The sequence below is a fragment of the Micropterus dolomieu genome, linkage group LG18, assembly GCF_021292245.1.
Source record: "Micropterus dolomieu isolate WLL.071019.BEF.003 ecotype Adirondacks linkage group LG18, ASM2129224v1, whole genome shotgun sequence".
Lineage (NCBI taxonomy): Eukaryota > Metazoa > Chordata > Actinopteri > Centrarchiformes > Centrarchidae > Micropterus > Micropterus dolomieu.
In genome coordinates, this window is record NC_060167.1 from 28844652 (window position 1) to 28859801 (window position 15150).

Sequence of the window (15150 nt, forward strand, 5' to 3'; positions counted from 1 at the left end):
TTCCACTGCACAAGTCATTATTCAAGTCCTGTTTCATTGACCAAGACCTGCAGTAAAGTCAGTCATTTAATTCATTACTGTTTACAGTATTCGAAAATACAAGCAGCTATAGTGTACTTTGGAAGGACCACTGATATACATAAAACATAAATATATTCATATATTTCTTTAAATAAATTATATAATACTACAATACATTGCTTTATATAGAGTGAACCTGAGTTTATACATATGCCATATTGTTTAACGTTAACCGCCAAATAGGTAAGCACTGCACGTAATACCGGGGTCCATAAACCTGCATATAAACTGCATGTATGTCATATATTGTATAAGCTTTGTACTTGTTGCTTGTCAAGTGGCCACACAGACAGACGAGTTATTTTATTTTTTGAGGGGCGGGTGCGGTGAAACATCACGCGCTTGGCCGTGTCAATCAGTGAGAGAGTCCTCCTATCCCGAGCGCTACCAACGCTGACTCTTGTGTTGTTACATTGTAGCGGAAAGAATGTCGGAAAGGGCCGAGGATGACGTCAGGGGGGAGCAGCGCCGAGCGGCCAGGCAGCAGCTGAAGCAGCAGCAGCAGATCCAGCGGGGAGAAGGCTCCACAGCAATGGCGACTGTTGCGGAGCGGAGATCCTTGCCTAGTCCAGAAATAATGCTGGGACAGCCTTGGAGCAACTGGGTCGACGCCGCCAAACTCCACGGCAACGACGGTGAGTTCCCCAGCGTCCCGAATGTGCGCGAGGAAGCGAGGTAGAGCGCGACAGTTGCCAGTCCTGTCCTTTTTTTTTTTTGGCCGATTGCATGCAGTTTTTGGTTGGAATATGAAGAAACGCTACTGGTAGCAACAGCACGGGCAGGCAAGCAAGTGCAACTATTTATTTGTCTGTGTGTCGGATCGCCTCATTTTCAGGTGCTGAATCGGAGGAAAGTTTCAAAGACTTCGGGAAAAATCGAGATGCCATGCGTTTGTGCAGAGAAGGTGAGTGTGTTTTTTTGAAATCTAGGGCCAAAGGTGTATTTTGATTCTGGGGGTTTACACACATACATACACTTTACGCGCGTCGTTCAGCAAAATGTAAACCTACTGTAAATCCTGCGCGTCATGACTTGACTGGACAACCGGATATGATAAGTGAAACATGTGTCTCTTATTCGTGTGGTAGTTGACATTTACATCTGTCCCTAAAATAACTTAACGGTGAACAACTTAGACTCGCTGCAGTTGGACATGGGCCCACACGCTGTAATGGCAATACTATATTCTGTTTGGAGAATTAATGGGACTTTATTGTTCTGCATCCACATTGCTGCCATTTTACATATGAAACCATCCACCATATTTCATGGCTCCTCTTATCTTAAAGACAACAGTAAGGTTTTGTTGACTCAACAGTGTTAAGATAGTACACATTTTGAAAGTTAATTAGTAGAAAGTAGTGGGATTTCTCAAAACGTGAAAATGGAAATGTTACTGTTGAAACAGTGGCTGGGGCTTTTTGTAAAAGCCCCTTTTTAGTCTGAGTTTTATTAAAATATAGTTGACGATATTGCCACATGCTGCTTCAACACAAAGTATAACGGGCAGTAATGTTTTTTTACCACATATTTAGATATTGTAAGGAATTTGAACAAAATGCTTAATTTAAGACTTTGAAGTACCAACCAGCATGTCATACAAATTTCTGTTTTTTGTTTAAACTCTTAAACCCATCAACATGGATTTTCTTTTTTGAATCTACCAGACTACTTTGATAACAAAGTGATGTGCGATTATTTTCCTGCTACTAACTATGATGTTAGGTTCCTCTCAAAAGCTGAAACATACCATAGGTTTTGCTAATAGTTGTTGTTTTTTTGTTTTTTAAGGCTGACAGTTATTCATTCTATAATAGGCAGTAGCACAGAACTGTTCAGTCATGACAGAATAAAGAAAAAGGACACTATCTGACATAGGAGATAAAATCAACTATATCAGAATCATGCATCATCTGGCTTCTGAGCCACAGAGTGATGTTTCAGAGCAGTTTGTGCTGCAGTTTTATTTTTGGAAACACCTCGATTAGCGTTAGCTGTTTTGTCCTGCTGGCAGGCCTGGATTTAGAATGAGCCTCTCCACAAAGCTAAATTGTTATAACGATAAAACGTTGTTTAATTACAAATCAACAGACGTGCACCAGGCTCACCAAGATCTAAGACTGACATCAGAACTAGCAATTTGACATGATTAGTAGAAGACTAACCTGTTCATTTTTACTCGGACTGCTCACCACATTGAATGAATGTAAAAGCGTACACTCACAAACATGGTATACTTTGTTTGCCTTTTATGCATTTTAGCAAAACAAACATAGCTAATTTTAATGACTTTGCAAAAATGTTATCTCTTACTCAAGGACACGAGGCATCGAATTTGACAGTTTACTGATTCAGGTGAGACCTGCTTTAGAAAACCTTTCCACACTGATTTTTCCCAACTTTGTGGATGCACACATCTTTTCAATCATGCTGTCTAATAATATATTTGCAGAAAAGAGTAAAGATGGCTCATTTGACTTTGAACACATGATTTTGGCCCACACTTATGATGTCATCAGCGTGTGTCCAGCTTTAGTGTCTGTCTTTTTTTTTTCCCGTCTCCACATGCCACTGTAAAGGAAAGGGTTAATTGCAGGCTACTTCGCGGGGCACTTATCTAATGTTGCATTTGCATTGGACCACACTGTGGCATGTTTGCAGACCCTAAGACCGCTGCACAGTGTCAACAGCAAATGTCCTAGAGGCTCCCAATGACAAGAAAAAGACCGCTTTCACGTTACATACAAAATATTTAAAATGCTGTGATATAGATGACCCTGCATACACTGAGCTGGTGGCTGACCTAAAGAGTTGTCCACTTTGTGCTGAAGAAATGCTGGTGGCTGTTATTTTCTAAGGAAGTCGGAGAGCCAGACTGGTGATTTAAAATTCAATGTTGCGAGGTCACTTGACGTGCAACTGGCTTAAAACACGTCTCAGTCATGTAGCAGCGTCTGTCAGTGACTGTTGTTTGTGTCATGGAGCTGATCAACGCATGCTGCTCGTGGCAGAAGTGTGTGTTCATAGAACGTTATACTGTGTCTGTGTTTGTGTGTCGAGTAGGGGTATTACAAGTGGATGACTACACCTCTCCGCCGTGACTCACCACCAGATTCCTCCTGTGGTGTAACCGCCGTTCTGACACACACAGATTGTAAAAAAAAAGAATGTATGGCAATTAATGACTGGTGAATTCACTCCTCAGCTGTCTCGCTTTTTATACATTTTTACAGTCACTGTCAGGGAAGCTGGGAAATGTAGTGTCAGCCACAGGTCATATTCAGCCAGCATGTGTGCTGCTCACAGGCAGCCAGAGCTGCTCCTATTCCACCCAGATCATTCATCACTGCCATGGATGAGGATGCTGAAATTAACTGGACTCTCCTTCTCTTCCCCCTGTCTCGTGCTCACAGGCTCTGTTTCTCATCCTCGAGCGCAGGTCCTCTGCTCACTCTCTTTGTCTCGCCGAGGCCTCGGTCTGCTTTCCCTGCTCTTTCTCTCTCGTGTTTTTTCGTTGCCGCGCTCCTTTCTTGGTTTCGCTCGGTTGTTCTGTCTCTTCTTTCTCCACGGTGGCGACTTCCTTTCTCTCTCTCTCTCCTTTTCATCTATTACTTGCCGAAGAAGGAAATGGGAGATTGAGAATGGGGCAGACACAGTGGCGATAGACCACTTTTCAAGTCAGGCGGTACAGTTCAGTGGGTGCCAGCGCGGTGAATGCAGAGTGGCAAGGCGATCTAGCCGGTCTGCTTTTATAGTTGAGCAAGCCGTTTGGAGAACGCTCCAAGAGAACAACAGCAGCGGTTTGGGAATGAGTCTGGTTTGACCTTGCTATTGATCCAGCAAGGAAATGTGGTTCGCCTGTTGGACTCCGCAGTTCTTGGCCTGTTTCAATACAGGATGTGAGAGAAGGTGGAGTTTTAATGGAGAATACATGGGAAGTTATTGATTTCGCAAATATCTGTGTGCTCTCTCATTATAACTTCAGTTTGCTAGTGCTACAGGAGACTGGCTCATAGAGGGAATGGGATTAAAGCAGACGTGTAGAACCGAAAAGTTACCCAGAACTTTCAGGCTGGCTTTTGATTGCTGCTTAAATGGATTACGCTTCCGCAAGTGGCAACCTGGGAGGACCATCCTTCACATCACATTTCTGCACTTATCGTCTTTGCGGAGTAGGCAGACCCTTGCTTGTGCCCATCAGCTGTGTGTTTCCCTTCTCAAGTTCTATATAATTTACATGCTTTTGTCCATTAAGTGAAGACATTTGCCTTTTCTCTGTGGCAGACCCCAGCCGCTGTGAAAATAAGTCTTTTCGCTCCACTGCCGTTGAAGGAGACACTTAAGCAGAGTGGCTTCAGACAATTGACACATTAAGTAGCATCAGGCTTGTCAATTCATCCACACAAGACTGCCACTGACCTCCCTGAGAGGAAAGCAGCCAGGTAGGCCCTTTTTACATAGTCTTTGCTTAATGGCCCCCATCCCTTCCAGACTTGGCCAGTGATGTTTGGAGAACCCTTGACGTCCCTGGCGGAGTACATAGTGGAGAGGGGCTCCAATTCTCTCCTCTTGTTTCCTGTTTTCTGCTCATCTCGTCACAACGCCCCAGGCACTCTTTTAATTAGCCTCCTTAATTAGGTGGTTTCTGGTTCTCTGCGCCAGTGTAAATTTTGATCACATTGTGGTGAGGAGATTTGCCTAAGAGTGGCTCGTGCAGCGTGAGGCTTGGTTCATACTATGGGTGGCTCAAGATGCTGGAGCTGCAGACATGCCACTCGTGTGCCTTGGCATTCATGCTCCTCTTTGCTTTTTTTTTAATGATTGTGCATCTGAAAGGTGCACTGCTTTAGTGGCATTAGAGGAAAATTCCCATCATTACATTTCCCAGAATGAAGAAAGAACCACTGAAATCGGCCATTTCTTCAAGTTTCTCTTTGTTGCATGGTAATCCTGAACATAGGCACTGCACTGCTATGAGCTATCAAATGTTTTTAGGGGTCCGTGATCCTGTGTGTAATTGTTACTCCATAAAGTCGACTTGTGTCAGCGCCGATTCAGACCAAATCAGGTGGCCTGAAATGTCACTGAAACAGGGAGCTATCCAGACGAAGCTCATGGACCAAACTCTTGATTCTCTCCCAGTTGAGTCCTTGATTTATTAGGTGTACCCAGCTTTGATGTCTGGGTCTGGATGGAAAAATAGTGATACCAAGAAGCTTCCTTTGGTATGTGTTCATTTGTTTTAGAGAGAGAAGAGAGTGTGTGTGGTGTGAGTGACCTAGAGAGTTAATGAGGAGAGGGAGCGCCGGTAGAGAAAGCTGGTGAATCAGAGGAAAAAAATGTTTATTTTCTAATTGTTTAACAGCGGCTAACTTCTAAAGCACAAATAAACACACTGCCTCACAACCCTGCAGCTAATCACAGCAACGTATGAATCCAGCCTTAAGCAGGAGCTGGTTTTACGGGGTGGAGGTTTCAGAAGTATTTTAATGTTTTGTAATTTTCAACAAACTTTTAGAACGTGACAGAAAACCCACATCTCTCTGTTTTGATTATTTAGATTGTTAATGAATTGGTGGTTTTCATTTAACCTATCTGAACTATAAAAAGTCCAAGGGAAGGGATGCAGCAATTACCGGATTCCGCTGTTAACCGCGGTTTAAAACGTCACAGTTAATTAATCGTAAAGGCAGGGAACGGAACTGTTGCAACTTGCACGAAACAACAAAAACAAAGTTACACGAGCGGTGCACCAGCTTAAAGTGCCGTGCTCAGTGTTTCCTCTAGGATTTTTTTCAGCAGCAAGGGGAGGACAAACAGCACCTCTAAGCCTTAATGGCAGGAAAATCCTGTTAATATGACCTCAGAATCATTATAGGTACGACTGTTCATGTTTGCCTTTTGTGTCTTCATTTTACAGCTTCTGACATTTATCTGTAGACCTTAATAATTAATTTAATTATTTTAATAATTAAATTCAATTATTTTATATTAAAAAATAGCCATCATGAGAAACCTCCTCCCTTCTGAGGTGCATTTTATTTGCACAGTAAAATCCAAAAAGAAACGTCTCCTCATTAGCTTAAAAGGACTAGTTTGCATCACTAATTAGCTTTACTAACCTCAGTTCCTCCAGTCACCTCCGTCCTTTCTTTTCCAAAACCACTTTTTCCACCCAGTATTTTCAATGGCTTGTGCCGCTCCACAGGGTTTGTTTCTGCGTCGAGCAACATGCACCGCATCGCTTGGCGAGCTCGCGTGAACGCCGCTGTCAAAGTAGTTGAACTTTTGCGCTGAACCCAGCTTCCAGCACAGCGCAAATCGCTGCTTTTCTGAAAGGACCTTTATAGAAGACAGAATGTAGTCCTCTCAAGACCTTCAGTCACTGAACATTTTAAAGTTACATCCTGTTGCCTCCTCCTGTCTGATGAGAAATTGTTGCCAGGTGTAAAACACTAAAATAACATCAGGAGCTTATAAACTTCCAGGACTACCAATTACTTGCATTTCAGTTATTAATAACATAATTTTCACAAAAATTTGTATGTATGGATGAGAGTTGATGACTAATAGTGCAGTTTATTCCCCTCCTTAATAACAATTTCCCTGGGGGGAAAATTAAGTTAATTTTATTATATTAATAGTACTTAAATATTATAGACATATAATTGTTAATGTATTTAAATATTAAAAATCAACTTAATTAATTACTAGTGTTGTTAAATTAATGCATAATAATCGTGAAACTGATTATTCCTCTGAATAATCACATCCAAGGTGATGACTTCATATCCCTCGAAAGCCCAGATATTCAGGTTCCTATCAAATGAAACTGAGAAAAGCAGCAAATTCCCAACTTAGAAGCTTTAATTAGTGAATGTATGACATTTTTGCTCCAGCAATTAATCGATTATCAAAAGTCTCAGATAATTTTTCTGTCAATTCACTAATCAGTTAATCCATTTTAAATGGTAACTTCTGAATTGTTAACCCTGGGCCTGACAACATGGTCTCTCTCTGTAGGGATCCTTTCCACAATGTTGTTGGACACTTATAACTATCTCAGCCTGTCGGTGGCAAAAACAAGCACTTAAGTGGATCTACTTTGACGTGGTGCAATAGCCCAGAAGGATTACATTGCAGTTTTATTTGCTTTGATTTTTAAAAAATGTTTTTAATCTATTTTTATAATTTAATTGTGGTGTTCGCATATAATCTTAAATATTGTTTAGACTACCAAATTGTTAGATGTAAATTTTAAATAAGAAAAGATATTCATTATGAAAATTATTATTAAAATACAAGGACTTTTGGTGACTCTTCATAGAGTTGTGATGGAGAGAACGTTTGACAGGAGAAACCTTGGAGGTGCAGAATGTTTTGAATGAAGACTTTCAGCATTGGGAGCATGAAAGAGAAGGGAGAAGTGCAGCAACACAGGAAGCGTCAGAGTGTGGGGTGGAAACCATAATGATCTTAATTGATTTAACACAAATCATCTGCACTCTATAGTATATACATCTTTGACAGCAGGAAACCTTTGGATTGCTGGCTCAGCCCTTTTCCTGGTTCTTATCACTAGAACATGTTCACTATAATGAATAGAGACTTGTACGTGGGAATGATCTGGATTTACATGTGTAGACTTTGTGCGTCAGGTTGCCTCCAGTTTTGTTTTGTATTTTAATTAATATGGTTACGTGTGAAGTGCGCCAAGTGATGTCTGACATGACCAGTTTTTCATCTTGGTTTTATGCTAAATAGATTATCAAATTGAAAATTACCCAATCTTGAGCTATTACAGTGTTATGACAACAAATAATGGCTGTTTCAATGTGGATTCAGGGTTTTCAACACTCCAGGACAACGCAGGTCTATTTTATTTGCCTCTCCTTGACCTGTGGCCCCGTGTGGTTCTTCCCCTGTGTACAGACATGCCCATATTTGGCCAGTGTCCCGCACAGGACGACTTCTACCTAGTGATGTGCAGCCACTGCGGACAGGTAGTCAAGCCTCAAGCCTTCCAAGCACACTATGGTAAGTGTCAAGCACCACGTGCGCATGCACATTGAGTCGTCTTTCATGTGAACACCGTGCAGAGCTAGCTTAAGAGTTTCTGAATATTCTAGATAACTCCATACACGAAAGATGGGAGTGAATGTGGACAGTAGATCAATGAAGAAGGAACTAGCAAATTAGTTTTCATCTCTTGGAACCATATGCCACTTCCAGGCTGGTGGTGATATTTCACACACTAACGCACACTAGTATTATCTCTCACTCCCCTTTGTAACACTTTGCCTTCTCCATGCTGTAACCTGAGAAGGGACACCACGACTTAGATTGATTTATTTAACTCACTGTGTCACGTGTGTGTGTGTATGTATGTATGTATGTATGTATGTATTTTTTTTTTCTTTTACGTACAGCTCCGATCAGATTTCTGCTTCTGTTCATACTTCAGGGATGTGTGTATGTGCTTTTCAGTGCACGGATTCCCGCTACTTGGTAATTAAGCTGGATCCTTGACTAGAGTGCTGAAATGGATAAATTTTAGATCTGTAAATATAGCTATTGCATCACTGTGGATCTTGACAGTGTTCACGGCAAGTTGACAAACGCCCACAGTCGCTGAAAGAAATAAGCCGTCTGTTCACTCCCAAACTCATTTCCTTGAAATGGTAAGGAAGGCGGCATGTTAGAGCGACGCCTATCGTGTCCTGTCATGTGGGGCTGTTTGTTTGCAGTAAGAATGTATATTTGTAAAGTTTTAATGGAGGACATGAATAGTTAAGGTCGGTTCATGTGGCCTTGTTATGACATGAATCTCATGGGTTCAGCCCTTGTTCGCATCAGTTGTTGTCTATGTGTATTGAGTTTCAGTCGCTGACTTATTTTCTCCATGAAGTGTGACACCAATTACAGTGGTCACGTTCATCCACAAGAGGGAGGTATAACAGCACATGGCTCTTGGAGTAACTGTCCTTGCTACTGTGTCAACAACACTCAAAGAGAGGACTCCTCCCGCCCTGCTAAACAATAGACTGATACAGCCCTGTCTAGACCCGACTGTTGCTCATCAACGGCATAATCGGTTTGAGTTGTCATACCTGCCTGGGAATTTTGAATGAGGAGTAAACAAACACGGGAGGGCATTTGGAGTAAAATCTCACTGACAGCATCCCAGCAGGAGGTACATCTTTAACAGGGTAGTGTTGTGAACGCAGGAAGCACTCAAAATGAACAGTTGTTTGACTAGTTTCAAGCTGTGTGTAGCGATTTCTTTTGTCAAGCTTTTCCACCATCTCCTGTATGCTTCTGACTTATTGTATAGATTAAATTAAACAAATTAACAAAGAAAAAAAAATAAACAAAGCAGCTAATGGTGCTTCCCTTGACCCCCATTCAAGTAGGAGTTTTTAGCACCGGAAGATGACAGCAACTAATGGTTATTTTCATTATTGATTTAATAAGATAATCATTTTTCTTTAATTAATTGATTAACCCTTTAGTCTTGTTTTGTCTGACTAAAAGTCCAAAACCCAAAGATTTCCCATTTACAATGGTATATAATAGACAAAAGACATTTGAGAAGCTGAACTCAGATGATTAATATATTATTAAAATTCTTGCAGATTAATTTTCTGTTGCTTGACTAATTGTTTTAGCTCCACACCGGAACAATCTAAATCTAAGTGAAATTCGGTGGCGGTGCTACTATACGTGAGAGGGTGGGAGTGCTCTTGCTGTGATTTTCCTTCCCGTCTTCCTCCTTCTGATGTCCTTATAGGAAGACCCCATGTGGCATTAACACTGGGCAAAGGCACTGATCTCGGCACCGACGAGATGGTCTCAATATGATTTCTGCATGCTTCTTTGAGCCCATCTGTCTCCCGTTAGGTGTCTGTGCTTCTCGGCTGAGGCTGATCCCAGCAGGAGGCGACGCTCACCGCAGAACTGGAGGCTGCCGTTTTATGCATTCATTTGTGAACTTGTCCAACAAAGCCTTTAACGCAATGCCTTGGCTGAGTAAGCGCACAATTGGAGAATGCACCTTGAGCTTAGATAGCAGTGTATTTATTATTTTTACTAAAACAGAAGGGTGATTATTGTTATACAAATAGTGTACCGAGGCCAGGCCATGCTTAGGGCTTGAACATGGTGCTTGTGGAAATGGTCGTGAGGCCGTCACACTTGGTGTATTTCTCCCACCCCTACAGCCAAGGATTTCCCTTAGGACTGTGCCAACAGTTTGATAGTGTGAAATAGGATATTAAGGCTCCTCCTATTCCTTGTGTCTTTTTTTTTTTGTCTTTGCCGCTGGTGTTGGCTCTTTTCTCAGTGTTAGTAATGTTAGCTGGGGTTTCCTGGTGTGAGTTTGTGTGCAGGGTGTGCTGTTGACTGGGACAAGACAGCTGGGGTAGGAGGGGAGGGAGTGAAAGAGAGGATGCTAAGTGGAGGGAGGGAAGACACCTGGAGTTTGTTTTGAATGGGTGTGTAGAGAGAGGCACTCTTAAAAGCTTCTTTTTTTTCCTCCCCGAAAAAGTTGGACTAAGCCCATACAGTTTAATTGGTGGGTGGGTGTGTGTGTGTCAGGGGCTGATGGAGATCGGGAGTGGCAGCTCTGGGCGTGCATGTGTGTTAGTAACCCCTCGACTGTTTCTGCAGCAACAATTGTATTTGCTGATCACCTGCTGAGACTGAGCTTTGGCCCACGGCCCAGTTCCCAGCTACACCATAGGGTTATCCCAGTAAAAGGTTAGCTAACCAGGCCCACACCTCACCATGGATGCCGACAAAGGGCACAAACAGGTTTTCGTTTTTTAATCAAAACCGGTTCATCCTCCTAAAGGTGTATCCTCTTACATTCACTTCATGTTTGTTAGTAGGTTTTTCCTCCTCATTATTTGCTGTTTTGCCCATGTGCCAAAGTGTTGACAACAAGAGGGTCACGTTAACCTTCAGTCGCCTTTTGCTCATCAGCAGACACCTCTCTGTATTTGTCTCTCTTTCGCTCTTAGAGTCTGTGCGAGTCGGAGAGTTTCCACACTGGCCATTGCTCTTTCAAAATAAATGGGTGATATGCAATATTCTCCGAAACTCCAGGATCTGGGAGGTGCACTACCACGCGCCGCAACAACTTTGTGGAGCCTACGTGCTTGACGCAAGAGGCGCGCACCCTGGCGCCGGGAACACTGTTGAGCATAAACAAAGTGCAGACAGTCCTCGAAGTGCCCTTAGGAGCACAGTGACATACTCAAGCCATATACTGTGTTTCGGCCTTGTGGTGTTCTTTGGTAATTCTGGACTCTATGAATTGAGTCTATGTTAAGGAACAGTAGTGGAAATCCGTCAATCTTTTATCCTACGTACAGGGTCACGGGGGGCTCCCAGCTGACATTGGGTGAAAGGCGGGGTACACCCTAGACAGGTCGCCATTCCATCGCAGGGCCACACATAGACAAACAACCACTACACTCACATTCACACCTAAAGGATAATTTTAGAGGCACCTATTAACATAGCCTGCATGTCTTTGCAAGGCCGGGGCAACCAGGGTTTGAACCCACAATCTTCTTCAGTAGTGGAAATGTCAATGGAATTATTCTGAGTGTGCCATTTTATTGTTGTCTGCTGTTGCTAAAAATAGCAAGTGATGAGAGCTTCGTTTGAAAGCCCAAACCGTGCTGTGCTTGTGGGTCCACATGCAGGAGACCAATGTTCGAAGATGTTTGGAAACTGTGGTGTGCTTGAAATTTTTGTCAAAGGAAAAGATATTTAGTTTTGGATGCAAGCACTTAGTGATTTTTCTTTTTTTCTCCTATTTTTTTGTTTCCATCCACAACGGAGTATCATCCTAACCTTTTCTGCTGTCGTACTGCCTTTTATCAGTATGCACACTAGCACAGGCAGGAAATGAAGCTCTTGACCTGTTGGCTGGTTCTATTTCAGGCAGAGTTGGCATGAATCACAAATGCTGCTTTTTTGTTGTTGAGGTAACTTGCTCACTTCTGTCAGAGGAAAGATTTCTATGTTCCCATGTGTCTTGTCTCTTTTCAGTTATTGCCACATTTACACGTATAGACTACTCTGTTATAAGGATCAAAGCTTTGTGATGCTTAATTCTGCTCATCAGTTTAGTGTTATGTTTTAACGCCCGCCTGGTTTATACTGTCACTCTCTGTCACAGAGAGAAGACACAGTTCGGCCATCAAGCCAGCCTCCACCTCGCCCTTCCCCGTGCCGGGCAGGAACCGGAGCAGCGGCAGCGGGCCTGGCCTGGGCTCGGGGTCTGTAGCTGGAGTGGCGAGTGGAGGCATCCTTGGCCGACCTTCCACCGCTGGAGCCAGCTTATCCTCCTCCTCAACGTCCTCCTCCAATCCCAAACTCCTCAAACCAGCCAAAGAGAAGCTGCCAGGCATTCAGCGAAGACCCCCCTTTGCACCCTTCAGGATGCTCCAGCCGGAAAAGATGTGAGTTCCACTGTGTGACATTTGCAGCATTGTGTGTTTGTAGGTTTGTGCAATATGGCAAGACTACGGCTGAAGGATTTATCGTTTCATATCAAAATTGCAATTTAAGAGTGAAATGTAACAAGAGAAAGTCTGACAATTGCTACCTGAAAAATTACTGAGCTAGTTAATTAACATTAATTTGTTGAGTGGGCCACGAAACAAAAATGAAATCTCGGCTGTTGCCTGGTTAATATGCTCGCTCCTGTCTGTACATTTACACTTGGCCAGAGATGATTTTGTGGAAGAAGAAACACCAGTTTGTATTTAACAAAAAAGAAAAAAAAAAAGGAGCCGGCTGTGTCCTTTGTAATAAAACCTAGGCAAGTCTTCAGTACATAAATACACCCATCTTAATATTAGGTATCAAAATGATGCATTTATAAGCTTAAATTATTTATATGACCAGACTGTTTAACTGGAGGTAGACGTGTCATGTGTATGAAACCAGCGAAGACGTATCACTTTCCAGAATTGCAGTACACTTGAGTTTAGGGCTGCAGCTAACAATGATTTTAGTACTCAAAGCTTCTACAGATTATTTCATCGATGCATTGTTTAAGAAGTACTTTTGCTTGGCGAAGAATACAAAGAATTTTGCGTCGATGCTTTTTAGTAATCAAATGAATCGATGAATGTACCGACACCGGTGCAGACGGCAAACGAACCCAACAACAGACAGGTTTAATGTTGTCATCAAGTTACTCATGTAATTAACATTAATTAGCGACCGCAGATGTGCTTGGTCGTTGGCAGTGGTTGTCATTTTAAAGGGGTTATATTTAGTGTCAGAATGTTTGGAGGATATGTGGCTTGTGAAAAATGGGACCAATATTTACTACTTTGACTTATGGGTGAAAGAATCTGTCGTAATCTGGCGCTCGTGTTCACATCTCCCAATGGAGCTAATCTACTCAGGACCCACCACCAGTCTCCTAAAGGGGCGAGGCAGAGACGAAACCCATGTGACGCAGATACAGGACATGACTCCTTTTTAAACCAATCTCATTTCACCAACTAGGGAACAACTTAACGTGAAGTCAACATTCAACAGACTCAAACCACCACACTGTCTTCTGCTGAGCTGCTGAATGATGCTCTGATGCTTACCTTTCAACATGGTAACTTACTGTACTGACAAACTGGTTAGCTGCCTCGCTAACACAGCAGACAGATGTGATAAGCATTAGTGACATGACGGTTGTCAGGGACAGGGTTACATTAGTTATATTAAAAAGGGAAAATGATGGGTTAATTGTTTAATTATCCAGCAATGTATTCACAAACTTGTTAGCAACTTGGTCTGCACCACCATCTGCTTAAATACTGTACTCTGCTACAGTAGTGTAGCGAAACATTTCCATCATGCCCTGTGTAGAGCTGAACTGAGTAGTTTGTGAGGTTTGCTGTTTGTAATGTGTCTGTCCAGGTCATGGTTGCTTATGTTAATAATTGTCATTTTTGTGTTGGGTTATAGTTTTAACCATCTGTCAAGTGGCTGTTGTATTTCTTGATACTAGCTGTATTTTACTGCTGTAGCTCATGTTTTTGTCCCTTACGTTAAATGACTCAGGATAGTCATTGATGAGAACTTCTTTCTTGTTCTGCACTGCTTGTCACAGTATTGTAAGCAGCGCCCTCTGCAGGATAAACGCTGAAGTGACACAAATTTATTATAAACAAATAACAAAAAAAAAAAATTGCTGCATATAGCCAAAATGATGTAACTACAGATATCATCCAATAATTTTGGAAGACTCAAATATCGGACGTGCTCTACTCAGGATGTCTCTAGATCTAGGTGACTGAATCCATTTCAGTAGGTAGCTCAGCAGTGTTTTAAATGACAGACTTCTGGTACAGAGAGGGGTCTGAATTTCCCCGTTACCGTTTTTTTTTTTTTTTTTTTTACAGTTTTTCAAGTCTGTCTTAAAGAGGGTCTTCCGTTTTGTATCTATCTGTGACAGGGTTTGCAAAAACACAACAAGGGTTTTTTTTTTTACTGAAAACTAACTTTGGAAACAAATCCACCTGATTGGTTTAACCTGGTTGGCTGAAGCCTCATATTGGCTTCAGATAGCTTAGATTGGAATGTATTTCTAGAACATCACAATATATGATGATATATATTAGATGAATCTTCCGTGACAAAAGATTTGATCGATATTACGCAACTCTGTACTGTATATACTAAACTATGATGAGCCACCTTGATCTATACCCAGATATGTTATATTACATTGGGTAATCATTAATTAATGGTGTAGTAGTCAGAATACTATAAACACTACAGTGTTATAATTCTGATATACAGTTCAAACATATCTGTGCAAATGCACGTCCCCTCATACAGTTTCATTTTGATTTAGATTCTCTTTTTAATAATCGTATTACCTCAACTCTGGCTAGTCTTTAACAACTCACCTTGTGTTTGAAATGTTCCTACCATTTAACAGGCTGCAATCTACATGAAGAATTGTAATGAGTTGTAAGTGCAATATAGTGTCATTTATTTATTAATCTTTATTTCAGCCATGGATCTTTTACTTGAGTCTTG

The 15150-nt window shown here is 41.8% G+C and overlaps 1 protein-coding gene across 1 annotated transcript in view; it reads left to right on the forward strand.

The window, feature by feature from the left end:
* Positions 1 to 15150, forward strand: part of LOC123956524 (ataxin-7) — a 35243-nt gene that overhangs the window by 10128 nt on the left and 9965 nt on the right. The window contains exons 3-6 of the mRNA XM_046028776.1: positions 501 to 716; positions 917 to 985; positions 8014 to 8118; positions 12272 to 12554. Of these exons, the coding sequence (XP_045884732.1) occupies positions 509 to 716; positions 917 to 985; positions 8014 to 8118; positions 12272 to 12554 (665 nt within the window). The 5' untranslated portion in view covers positions 501 to 508. The remainder of the gene's footprint in view (positions 1 to 500; positions 717 to 916; positions 986 to 8013; positions 8119 to 12271; positions 12555 to 15150) is intronic.